At 41.6% G+C, this 14017-nt stretch overlaps 2 protein-coding genes across 2 annotated transcripts; one reads left to right on the top strand and one right to left on the bottom strand.

Annotated features, from left to right (window-relative positions):
• The first annotated feature begins 206 nt into the window (after window positions 1-206).
• LOC113354245 (pollen-specific leucine-rich repeat extensin-like protein 4) lies at window positions 207-1982 on the top strand. The gene has a single exon (XM_026597645.1). It carries the CDS (start codon window positions 384-386, stop codon window positions 1746-1748), a length of 1365 nt encoding a protein of 454 aa, XP_026453430.1. The 5' UTR covers window positions 207-383; the 3' UTR covers window positions 1749-1982.
• LOC113352406 (pollen-specific leucine-rich repeat extensin-like protein 3) lies at window positions 1897-2712 on the bottom strand. Its single transcript, XM_026596227.1, has one exon. The coding sequence runs from the start codon at window positions 2710-2712 to the stop codon at window positions 1897-1899; it is 816 nt and encodes a 271-aa protein (XP_026452012.1).
• Between the last annotated feature and the right edge of the window lie 11305 nt (window positions 2713-14017).

A 14017-nucleotide genomic window follows, 5' to 3' on the forward strand; every position in this document is an offset into this window, starting at 1 on the left:
TCCACAATCTAAGGAACTCCCACTAAAGTTAGAACGTAAGAAGATAAAAGAAAAACAAGTTGTGTTGATTAACAATTACCTTAATTTTAGGAACCATAAACAAGCTATGGAAATTTCTAATAAAAGAATCTTACCAAAAAAAAAAGAATAATATGTTTCTAATAAAAGAAAACTTGGAATAAAACTTTTGAAAACCCTTCAGAGATTATGAGCATTCAAAAATTTGATCAAAAATAAAATTACAGACAAAACAACTTCTCAAATTTCTTTGTTAATCAAGATTGATCGATATTTTTACAAAATTCCTTACTAAATAAATGTCAACATTCTTTCATTAAAGCCTTAGGGCATATTCTCAAGGCATTGTGGTCGGCATATTCAGAATGCAGGTGTTATTTGGTTCCACTTGGTTTTTCTCTCTACCATTCGCTCTTTTCTTCTTCTTCGTGTTATTACCTTCATTCTTGTCTGCTGTTACTGAAGAAGAAGCTTCATTGATTGTCCGCAGACAACTCTTGACCTTTCCTGAAAATGGAGATTCACCTGACAATGTTGAATATGAAATCGATATAAAGGAAACATTTGCAAATAAAAGACTTCGCCGAGCTTATATTGGTCTTCAAGCATGGAAGAAAGCTATGTATTCAGACCCATTTAATACAACTGGGAATTGGGTTGGACCATACATATGTGCCTATAATGGTGTCTTTTGTTCACCTGCTCTTGATAATCCAGATATGAGTGTTGTTGCTGGTGTTGATATTAATGAGGGAGACATTGATGGTTACCTTCCTGTAGAATTAGGCTTGATGAATGATATTGCTCTGTTTCATGTGAACTCAAACCGTTTTTGTGGGGTTATTCCCCAGAGCTTTTCAAGACTGACGATACTTCATGAACTTGATCTCAGCAACAACAGGTTTGTGGGTCCTTTTACAAAAGTCGTTCTTTCAATTCCTGCACTTAAATATCTTGATCTTAGGTTTAATGATTTTGAAGGGAAGTTGCCTCCAGAGCTCTTTAATAAGGATCTAGATGGTTTTTTTCTGAACGACAATCGATTCCACTCTGATCTCCCCGAAAATTTTGGAAACTCGCCAGTCTCAGTTGTGGTTTTGGCCAACAATAAATTCACAGGGTGCATCCCTAAGAGCATTGGTAAGATGGGTAACACGTTGAATGAGATAAACTTACTTAACAATGACTTTGCTGGTTGTATACCAACAGAGGTTTCGTCCCTGACGAATTTGACAGTATTCGATGCGGGATTAAATTCATTTGTAGGAGACATGAATAACAGATTCTGCCCCATGAAATTTCTTGAGATATTGGATTTGTCGAGTAATTCTTTAAAGAGGCTTGTCCCGGAAAAGGTATGCAAGTTGCCTAAGTTGGAAAATTTTACATTCTCAGATAATTTTTTTAACGAAGAGTCACATTTATGTGTTCCATCAAGCAACTCCAACACATACTTTGATGATTCAAGAAACTGTATGCCTTCTAGGCCAACACAAAAGACAACAAAAGTCTGTACTCCTGTGGTGAACAACCCAGTTGACTGCAATAAGTCTAAGTGTGTAGCTTTACCCATATCTAGTAAACCGTGGTCTCCACCAGACACGACGAAGACACCCACGCAACTCCAACTCCTTCGTCCCCGAAACCTCGACCACAACGCAGCCAACACCGAGATCGCAACCGCGGACATCACCTCAATCACAACCAACTCCATCTTTCCCTTCTATTGATGAAAGACTTTTCTTGAATGATGAGATATTGGTTACAATGCCAAATGTGCGGATCTTTCAGTTAGCTAAAAAGATTGTTCAGTTTTCATTTCGGACCTGTACAAGGTAACTGCTAAAGAGTAGGTGTAGAGATTTCAAGGTACACTACTTAGTAACCTGGGAACACGGGTGGGAGAGGCGATGAATAAGCAAAGCCTAAATCTGGTGGTAGGATTACATCTGGTAATGGGATTGGTGGAGGAGATCTCATAGGTGGTGGTGGGGAGGATGCAGGTGGTGGGGGTGAGTGAGAGATTGGTTGTGGAGGAGGGTGAACTGGTGGTGGCGGTGAGTAAACTGGTGGTGGAGGTGAGTAAACTGGTGGTGGTGGTGGTGAGTAAATTGGTGGAGGAGGAGAGTGAACTAGTGGTGGGGGAAAATGAACTGGGGGTGGCGGAGAATGAATAGGCGGTGGGGGAGAGTGAATAGGCGGTGGAGGAGAGTATACATGTGGTGGTGGAGAGTATACATGAGGTGATATTGTCTTTTCTACAGAGGATTTACTTTTAGGCATTGGAACCGATGGTGGGGAATTAAGATTAATTGATCTCTTTTCTTGGACAGGAGATTTTCTTGAGGGCGGTGAGGAGTGAATTGTTGGTGGTGTCGAGAAGTGAACTGGTGGTGGTGGTATTGGAGAGCTTACAGTTGGTACGGGATAATGTATAGGAGGCGGTCTCATCCTTTTTACAGGGGATTTACTTTCATGGGTTAGAACCGGGGGTGGTGGAGAGTAAACAGGAGGTGATTTTATCTCTTGGAGTGGTAATTTATCTTTGGGTGACGGAGATGATGGCTTTTTTGAGGGAATGGGAACCAGAGATGGTTTTGATTTAGAAGTTGGGATTGACCGTTTATTAGAAGAAGGTGATGAGTTTGATTGTTGTGGTACATCAATTGCACACAAGACTACTAAGTAAAACATCAAAATTTTATTTAGTAGGCCAAGACACAGATATGCAAACAGATTAATACTAATGCATTTTGTTGATTACTGACTTTTTCATTTTATGACATTTTTGGCACCCTTTTGTTCCAATAGTCTGTATTATAGGAATAAGAACATCTTCATGTAATGAATGTATTTAAGTGTAGATAGGAATGAATGTGTAAGCGATTCGTTACAGTTCAAAGTAAATACCATATGCAAACAAGTAAGATAATTGTGGATGTTTGTCAAATAATATTAAAGGTTCTAAGAAATTGCAACAACAATGATATTTAACCAAGTTTTATGCACTGCACATTTTTGAGTTGTATGGTCTTTATCATATACTGTCGTCATACCAAAATTATATTAAATACAATTGAAGAGACGAAATCTAGAAATCTGAGAGGAAAATTTGAATATCTGTTGGTTTCTTAAACGAAGATATATTTATAATCCTGATACATAACACCCAGTCGTCATGTCATACGATGAAAGATAAAACCATTTTACAAGAACTACAAGAATATATATTCACTTGAGCATTTCATTGAACAATTTATTTGGATAACTTAGTATGACCACTTTATCAATCTTCCCATTCATACAACAATTCCCATTTCCATATACGATTATGTGAAAACGTAAAAGCCAATATGATAATTATATTTTCTTCGATTTCAAGTTTTTCTACCCCAATTTTTGTTGGAAAGAAAACCATGCAAGATGATCGAGAATGAAGCTGAAATTCATAATTGAGAATACTTTGTTAACTCCCGAAATCACTTTCCCGAGTAAACAAAAACTATTTTCACATTACAAATCTAAAAACACCCCGGTTAGTATATACACCCTCGTGGCGGCCTCAGAGGCCAGTGCATCTTCAACGAGTGGGTGCCAAAAACCATTTGTTTTTTTTTTGTTTCTTGTATTCTATAATGAAAAGTTTGATTAATGGTAATTTGAGGCTGTAATGAGATTAAAATCCAAAATTAAAGAAAAATCAAATAAACAAAATCATACCGTAAAAACACAATATCGAGAAATACGACAAGAAAAGAAGAAGGATTGCCAGAGTAAGACAAATACAAGTATGAATAAGATCCGATTAAATCAGAGCAAAAATGGTTCTTCTCATAATAAAATTCCAACCATTTTGTTTGTTTTTTTGTTTAGAAAGATGTGCTCCCAAAATAAGAGTAATTTGCTCAAATCTCTTGTACCTAAAGATGTAGATTTCATCGTAAAAAAAACAAACCATCGATAAAGATTCTATTATCGGATAAATTAATGATGACGATTTCGGTGAAAATTATGTCAACGGAAACAACAAAGATGAAGGTTTCGTCGTTGGAGAACATCTATATTGATCTTTAAACCCATACCCAGAACCAAGAACCACTATTAAAGCATAGATAAACCTTCAAAAAAATATAAAACCACAACAATGGTGTATATAAATAGAAAATTAATAATAACTAAAGTAAAGTAAATCTAAAATACAAAACAACATAGGTTTCTGAGTCTTGGACGGTCGGATATCATTTTGAGAGACAAACATGTGATCCAACCACTCCAGTCTCATCCTAGAAAAAGACATCTAGCGGCTGTGGTGTTTGCAACCAATCCTCTAGCCCTCTTAGTTATGTACTTCCTCTTCAATTAAACGTTACACCCATTAAATGGTAGCATTACAAGCAAAAAAATTAAAATATAAATGCTACAATAACTTTTAACCATGTCTTCAAAAAAAAAAGGTGTTAATCTTCAACTACTACAATAACTTTTTAAAAATACAAACAATATATTCTTTTTACAAATAATAGGAATAATTTTTATTCTACTCATGAAAAAATTCAAAAATACAACGCATAATTTCCATTGTACTCATTGAACAAATGGAACAATCGAGTAAGGTGAGGAAAGTTACGTGGAGCGCAATACCTTGGGAGTTGTAAAATGTAAAACCCCCAAAAAAAATTGCAATCGAATAAGCCAACCTTAATCAACCTGCAAAATAAAAACAACATTAGAGTTGCCATATGTAAAACCCAAAGAACAAAGAACTTTAGAAAAATGGAACAATCGAGTAAGGTGAGGAAAGTTACATGGAGTGGAATACCTTGGGAGTTGTAATATGTAAAGCTCCCAAAAAAATGGCAGTCGAATAACACAAATTTAATCAACCTGCAAAAAAAAATAACATTAGAGTTTCCATATGTAAAATCCAAAGAACAAAGAACTTTAAAAAAATATATACTTAGAAAGGAAACGCTGCAGAAATCTTTTTGGGAATAAATATGTGTTCGCAGACTATTTCGAGGAAACTTTGCAGCCAGAAAGAGAAAGAATGGATGATCTTCAAAAACATTTTTTGAAAACTTTTACATTTTTTGAAACCAAATTCTCATTCTGATTGATAATGATTATTTTGTTGTAATAATATAAGAATAAGAATAGTTTTACAAAGGAAGAAAGACCGAAAAGGAAACGTTATTAAAAGATATGAATTTCTACTCATAATAAATTGAGCTAATACTTAGGGCATCCACACTAAATAAGGATTAAATATCACCATTTGAAATACTTACCTAATTTTATGTGGGAATGCACGACTAAAGTTTTATATTTTGAAATACTTACCTAATCGGATAGTATATGGGCATGCACGTCTAAGATTTAGGATTAAATCTCACCATTTCAACTCGGCAAACGTTACAGATTTAAGAATTAAAACTTACCGTGCATGCCTGAAATACTTACCAAATAATAGGTAGAACTAAAGCTTAAGAATTAAATCTCACCATTTCTTTCCTAATTATCCTCCCACCATCATGAATACCATGTAACGGAACGGCTGCTGCTCCTTGTTAATATCGTAATTCTCGTTAGGTTCTACCCGTCCTAGTATATCAAGATCACCTCACTTTTCTTAGAATAGTATGAGAGAGAGTTGTCTTTCCATTGTACCTTGTCCTTTCTTATATAGACTTTCCAAAAGCCCCTTCTTTTTATGACATCTTGCCATGTGTCCTAAACCTCCTTAATTACTACTAATGCCATCCCTTCTCTAATATGACCTCCTTCTTCCTTGTTAATGCCTTCATTGTCCTTTCCACCTCATGGATACTTCTTTGGTGGACTTGGACCTTAGTCCCCATGTTCCATGTGTGGCCTTTCCCCTCTTTGGGACACCCTAACCTGGTTAAGGGGAATTATTTTTCATGTATCAACATTAGTCCCCTGACTATGAGGTTAGTTGTAAGATAACCTTATACTTATACGGTCGAGTCAGCATATGCATTCCTATGCGCATGGAGAAGATCGCTGGTTACTGCCTCGTGAATGGTGTCTCTCTTATATATGCATATATATATGTACAACTGGTACCTTCTCATCTTATTTCTCGATTTTTTCTTCCTTCTTCCTTGTGTGAGCTACTCGACTCGCATGGCTGACTCTCTTCACGGGTACATGTTAGTCTTGGCGCCTATCCCTGCATTAACCTCTGTGATGTTCAAGCATGACGAACTGAAGCATCCGCTGCTTGTGAAGGCTGAAGTTGAAGCGCTACGGGAGCGGAGAATTGCTAACAGGCATGGCGCGAATACCAAGTTTAGGGAGGTGTCTGAAGCTACCAAACCGAGTTAGACACGGAGACAGCGGGTCGGGTATCTTCAGAGACTCAATGCACCCTGAATGATGCCGCTACGGCACATGGCGCGGCTAATCAGCTGTATGCAGATTCCTTGGCGATGGTGGCTACAATATACCGGGCTATTTCAGATTGTCGCCTCTGGATCTCCAACCTAGTGATGCGGACACTCCTTGGTCACACTCTGGTCTTAACAAAAACCATTTCACTTGTACCTCATCCTTATATCGAGGACGAACTAGCGTGTCTGCTTGTTCTTAGGAAGGAAGCGGGAATGTTGTGGACTCATCGTTCGTTCCATCGAGACAAAACACGTAGAGAATATGATGAACACGAGGACACCCTTTCACTTGCCCAAGGGGCTGGAGCCGAGGACAAGATCATTCATGCTATTACTAAACGAGTTCACGAGGCTGATCAAGATTTGCGCTTGACTGACGTACAAGTCAACGATAGTCGCCTGATGGTGGAGTCTATGAACGTAGACATTGCTCGCTGCCGTTCGTTATTGGCAGACTATTTTTATTTTTTTAGTATATATTTATTATATATATATATATATATATATATATATATATTTTCTTTTTAATATTTCTCGAAGTACGACCCACTTTCGATGCTGTCCACGTGTCAGCCATGGTTTTGCGGTCGTTATAATCGCCCAATTTTCTGATCAATACGAAACATTCTAGATGGCTGAAAGGGTTCGGGCAAAGGGGCGCGTGTATGTCCAAATCTGACCCGCACTAAACGAGACGGTTAAAATACGTCAAGCTGCAGATCATCTCTTTGAAGAGTCCGTTGTTATGACGGCAAGTATGGATCAAGCCATAGATGACTATCGTTTGTCTATCTCTGAGCAGGCGTCTCCTCACTTGCACGGGTATACTTGAACCCTTGCAGCGGTTTCCGCGCTTGTTCGCTCCTTTGATATTCGTGGTGAAATTGAGGCGTTTGCTCCTTATGAGAGGGGAGATAAATATGTTATTGGCTTCTCGAGTAGCGCACGTAGACATGATGCGCACAATTTATCATGATCGAGAGGAAATGCTGGCCGCTGCTCGCAAATCAAAGGTTCCCAGCGAGATAAAGGGGCTCGCTGAATCGGCTAATGAAGTCGATTATGCATTGGCTATTGCTATTAGCCAGCATGAGGAAGCATTCTTAATGGTGCAATCCATAGATGCAGACATTGCGCACTATCGCGCGTTACTATCAGATGATGAGTGACAGATGACTTGTTGTTAGATTTTTTATTTTTATTTTTATTTTTTGTACTCGGGTGTTCATTCTATGTAATGCAGGTTTAATTAATCATATGCTTATTCCTATTCCACCCCCTCCTTTTGTGTGTGTTTTTGTTAGCGGGATGTGTGTTAAACGCGCCTATTTCCCTCTTCATTTTGCTCAACAGGGTTTGAGAGGGCGAGATGTATGGTAAACGCGCCTACTCCCCCTTCATTTTTCTCAACATGGTTTGGGAGGCGAGATGTATGTTAAACATGCCTACTACCCCCTTCATTTTTCTCGACAGGGATTGGTAGGGGGAATGTATGTTAAACGTGCCTATTCCACCCTTCGTTTTTCTCAACAGGGTTTGAGAGGGAGAGATGTATGGTAAACGCGCCTACTCCCTCTTCATTTTCTCAACAGGGTTTGGGAGGGAGAGATGTGTGCTAAACACGCCTATTTCCCCTTCATTTTTCTTAACATGGATTGGGAGGGTGGGATGTATGTTAAATGCGCCTACTCCTCCTTCATTTTTCTCAACAGGTATTGGGAGGGCGGGATGTGTGTTAAACGCGCCTATTTTCCTCTTCATTTTTCTCAATATGGATTGGGAGGGCGGGATGTATGTTAAAAACGCCTAATCCCCCCTTCATTTTTCTCAACGATGATTGGGAGGGCCGGAAGTGTTGTTAAATTGGTTAGGAGACATTGGCATTCCTGTAATCTTTTGTCAGTTGATCGGGTGCCATTAGCATTCCTGTAACCTTTTGTCAGTCGATCAGGCGCCATTGGCACTCCTGCAACCTTTAGTAAATTTGTCAGTCGATCGGGCGCCATTGGCACTCCCGCGGCCTTTTGTCAGTCGATCGGGCGTCATTGGCATTCCCGCAACCTTTTGTCAGTCGATCAGGCGCCATTGGTATTTCTGCAACCTTTAGTAAATTTGTCAGCCGATCGGGCGCCATTGGCACTCCCGCACCTTTTGTCAGTCGATCGGGCGCCATTACCGTTCCCGAAACCTTTTGTCAGTCGATCAGGCGCCATTGGCACTCCTGCAACCTTTAGTAAATTTGTCAGCTGATCGGGCGCCATTAGCACTCCGCAGCCTTTTGCCAGTCGTTTCGTGCGCCATTGGCATTCCCGCGATCTTGGTAAATATTACGAATAGTATACCAAAAGTTGGTCTTTATTCGAAATGATGGTTTTACATTGATTTGTTCATGCATAAAACTTCTTTAGCCATATACCATTGATCGGTGACTTGATCTTCGTGTTGTTCATGCGTCTGAGCTTGTAATACCCGCTCTCTGCTACCGTTCTTACTCTGAAAGGTCCTTTCCAGTTTGCGGCGAATTTCCCTGCGCTAGCATTCCTTTGCACATGAGGAGAAATCTTAAGGACAAAATCGCCTACCTCGAATCTCCTTTCCTTTACATTCTGATTATAATAATCTGTTGTTCGCTTCCTGTATGACTCATCAAACCATTATGCTCGGGCTTTCCTCTCTTCTATTGTGTCTAAATGGGCAAAGCGACTTACTTCGTCCGGAGTCGTATGACTAGCCATTTCTACCCTCACGGATGGAATTGCAATCTCCGTCGGTAATATCGCGTCCTCCCCATAGACCAGATAATACAGTGACGCTCCCGTGGAATTTCGTTTCGAGATTCTGTATGCCCATACCGCGAGCGGGAGCTGCTCATGCCACTCTATGGGATGGTATTCCAATGTCCTGCTCAAGACCCGGATCAGTGTCTTATTGCTCGCTCTGGCTTGCCCGTTACCTTGAGGATAATAGGGGGTCGACATATGAAGCCTCACATTATATTGATGTAGCAAATCCATCACATCTTTGTTTACGAACGATTTTGCATTATCTGCCCTGATAATCATGGGTGCTCCAAATCTGCAGATGATGTATTCTTTGATGAATGCTGCGATGGTCTCCCCGGCATAGTCTTTGAGAGGTATCGCTTCGACCCATTTCGTGGTATACTCGGTGGAGGTCATTATGTACTTATGGCGTTTCGAGGACATCAGGTTGATCTGTCCTATAATGTCTAAAGCCCAACTGTGGAATGGTCATGGCATTACTACGCTATGCAGCAGGGTATGAGGTGTTCTGTTTAAGTCCCCATGTGTTTTAGAAGTTGAGGAATTTTCTGATGTGTTCCGCGGTATCACTTTCCATGGTGGTCCAGTAAAACCCGCCTTCATAGAGCTGTAGAAACAACCTCCGCATCCCTTGATGTTCTGTATTGTATGACCGAGTCATTACTTCAGCAGCCTCCTCGTTTGATAAGCACCTTAGTACCACGTTACTGTAGCTTCTATGGTAGAGGATCCCCTCATGTATGAAGAAACGCGCCGCTTTCTTTCGAATTTTTAGAGTTGTTTGCCTGTCGCTGGGTAATTTGCCATTTTGGATGAAGTCCATGTATGACTGTCTCCAATCCACCCTATCCACTGTGCAGACCTCCGCGTCTTGTAGTGGGGCTTGGAAATTAGCACAACTATATTGGAAGGCCGCTGCTTGTGCCGACATGCTGGGCCAGTATACCCCTCTCCTCTGAAGCTTTCGGTAGAGGTGGACCGTTGCGGTTTGCCCACATGTTGTCGCATGTAGCTCTTGGAGTATGTTTTCCGCTTATCTCTCACCCACACATCTGGCAAGGTATCCCCCTGCCTCTCGATATTAAAGCACTCCTTGGATCAAAACAAACCGTTTCAGATTTAGGATAGGTATTACTCGATCTTCCTCTGTTTTGGTCAAGTCCTCAATGTAAGTCCGCCTCCAATCATCTGCTTCTTCGAAGTCCATGTCTTCTTTCCAGGTGCTGGAAACTCTTTCCTTCTGACTATTACTGTACCCTCTTCCTTATCGTTTAGTTGTATATTGCTAGCTAAAGTTGCCAAGGCATCTGCATGTTTTTTCTTTCCTCTACCTGTATGATCTAGGGTCGAACCTGTTTGACTTATCAGGTTTTGAGCCTCCGCTCGATATGGAGCTAAGTGTGGTTCTTTGACGTGGAAGTCCCCGTTGACTTGATTGGTCACCAACCTCGAGTCTCCCTATATCTCGACGCCCACTAGGCCAAGCTCATTTGCCATCCTGAGCCCCAGGATCAAAGCTTCATATTTAGCGACATTATTACTGCAGAGGAAATCCAACTTGAACGAATATGAGAAAAATTCTCCTTGCGGTGCTTCGAACACTACTACCGCTCCTCCAACGGTATCATATGACGACCCGTCGAAAAACATGGTCCAAGGCTTGTTGAAATCGGCAGCGGCTACCTCTCCCGGCACCCGGTCATGAATTTCGTCATCTCCTTCCCCAGGGAACATGGACATCAGGTCAGCGATCGCTTGTCCTCTCACTCCTTTAGGTCGCTGATAATCTAGTTCGGACTCTGATAATTGTAACAACCATCGGGACATTCTCCCAGTCAGGACATGCTTAGAAGCGAGATACGTTATGGGGTTTGCCGTGGATACCACGATCGTCTTATGCGTCAGAAGATACGGCCTAAGTTTCTGCGTTGCGTAGATGAGGGATAGACATGCTTGTTATACTCGTGGGTATCTCAGTTCCGCGTCTCTTGAAACCGACTCACACAGTAGATGGGTGATAATTCGTTTCCTTCTATATCTTGTGCCATGACTTCCCCTATGACTGAGCTCGTGAACGTCGTGTATAAGTAAAGAGGCACCCCTTTCATTGGTGGTTTGAGAACTTGGGGGATAACGAGGCATTGCTTTAGTTTTTCAAACGCGACTTGTTGAGTCTCCTCCCATTTGAAGATAGCCCCTTTCCTTAGTAGGGGTAAGAATGTTGACATTATCTGAGCCAAAACAGGCACGAAACGCCGTATATAAGATATCCGTCCTATAAACGCCTGAAGCTCTTTCGTATTATTTGGTGGTACCATAGTCATAATTTCTTCGACCTTACTTGGGTCTACTTGAATCCCTTCGTTGGTTACAACAAATCCCAAGAACTTTCCAGATGTGACTCCAAAGGCGCACTTGAGCGGGTTCATCTTGAGTTGGCACTTCCTACATCTTTCGAAGACCGTCTTTAGGTGAGATTCGTGGCTCTGAGTCTTAACCACGATGTCGTCTACATATACCTCTACTGTCTGATGCATTAGATCGTGGAATATGGATGTCATGGAATGCTGGTACGTGGCCCCGACGTTCTTTAGCCCGAAGGGAATCACAACATAGTAGAAATTCCCATATGGAGTTTGGAAAGCAGTCTTCTTTGCATCTTCCTCGTCCATCTTCACTTGGTTATATCCATTAAACCCATCCATGAAAAAGAAGCGTGTCTTGACTCCAGTCGCGTCCAGCGTTAGATCAATATTGGGTAGTGGGAAATCATCTTTGGGACAGGCCCGATTGAGATCCCTATAGTCTACACAACATCGGATCTTTCCATTCTTCTTTGCCACTGGGACGATGTTGGCTAACCAGGTCGGGTGCTGGATAGGTTTGATGAATTTTGCTTTCAACAAACGTTCCACTTCTTCCTTTATTGCGAGGGCTGTTGCTCTCGGGAACTCTCTACTTCTTTTTTTTATCGGCTTGAATTCAGGAGACACTCCAAGGTTATGAGCTACGAGTCTACTATCTAGACCCGACATTTCATCATAATAGTAAGCGTAAATATCTCTGTATTCTCTGAGCAAGGTGATCAGAGCTTCCCTTTCTTTCGCATCCAAACTTTTACTAATCATGATCGACCGCTTATCATTTTCTGATCCGATGTTAACCTCTTCTACGTCATGCATGGTGAGGTATTTAGGAGCCCGTTCTTTTATAGACCGTGTACTCACATTAAGTAGTTCCCGTAATTTTTCATCATTAATTTTATTATATGGTAGCTCGTTTAGGATTTGATCGTCAGAGGGGGCCTCTACGTCGGATGTGTCAAACTTTTGCGTGCTAGTAGACGTTCCCTTGGTTAATTGCTATAAGCGGTACACGTGCCCTCCACTTGGTCTTGAGAAACGCTGGAACCTAGGTTGATCTTCATGTTTCCGATTTCTTTCCTCTGGGAACGTCATTTTGGACGGGCTGAAGACCGACTTTGTTGGCTCCGCCTTCTCTTCCTCGCTCCATTTGGGTAGCGGGGTAAGTTTCACCTCGAGGATTTCATCCACCTCCTTAGCCGAGTCATAAAAAACCGCATCTGCCATGTAAATTCTTCCAGATTAAAGGGGTGGTTCGTGGCTGGTATCCGAAATTGCCTCCCTCCTATGTTAGTCTTGACACATTAATGGTACGTTGACGCTACCACTTTATGGTTCAGTAACCACCCTCGTCCTAGTAGTACATGGAACGTCGTGTCGTCTTCTAGTACATAGAAAGGGGTAAGTCCTCGAATGGGACCAATCTTCATAACCAAATGGACGATCCCGATTGTCGTCCGAGTATGTCCTCCAAATCCTTTCACCGTCGTGGTTCGCATTTTAATTGCCGACCGTTGTACCCTGAGGAAGTATAACATATACGTAGAGATTAGATTTAAAGATGCGCCGCCATCTACGAAGGCCCTTTTCAAAGGAACCTTATTGATATACGCAGTAAGGTATAAGGTGCTCTCCCGGATAGAAAATATCCTTGTCTGTGAATACGATAACTTCTTTGGGAAGGGAATCGTAGGGCCTTCCTGCCGCAATTGCCGCGATAGCTTTGGCCGCTTCCCTGCTCTGATCCTCGCTAAAACCCAGTGAGTCAAAAAATTGTTGAGCCAACATTGTACCCGCGAACTTGCTAGCGACACCATCTGTATTTGTAAATGTATGGCCTTCTATGGTAACCTCGCATGCTTCTTCATCCTTCTCTTCCCATGGTTGCCATTCATCTCCACTGGGATCATGAGAAAGCATCATTACATGATTTTGGATTTCTTTTCCTCCCTCTGGATCTCCCATTTTAATTTCACCCGCTTCCAGTTTCTTCTGAAACATTATTCTTAGGTTATAGCAGTCGACCGTGGGGTGTTCTACTCTGCGATGGGAATGATAGTACCTGGCATCGCTCTTCTGGGTGTCGGTAGGATCCGCCCTTTTTGAAGGCAACTGAATTTCTTTATTCGCCACCCACTGCTCTAGGAGCCCGACGATCTGCTCTTTATCACAGGGCAATGGGGGTGGAACCGGTCGATCTCTGTACGACTGATTTGTTTGCGCGCCCCATCCTTCTTGGTTGTTTTTTACGCGGGTGTTCCTTGGTGTTGTTGAGACGGTATTGACCGTATTGTGCCAAACATAATCCGAGTTGCCTTCTTCGAAACAATCGGCGATTCTTGCTGCCGCTTCTTCCAGCTCGACGAAGGTTGGGAATCGGAAGTTCACCAGGCTTTTCTTGAAACACGGTATCATTCCGCGTACACATATTTCCACTAGT

This window comes from Papaver somniferum, chromosome 2 (genome assembly GCF_003573695.1).
Source record: "Papaver somniferum cultivar HN1 chromosome 2, ASM357369v1, whole genome shotgun sequence".
NCBI lineage: Eukaryota > Viridiplantae > Streptophyta > Magnoliopsida > Ranunculales > Papaveraceae > Papaver > Papaver somniferum.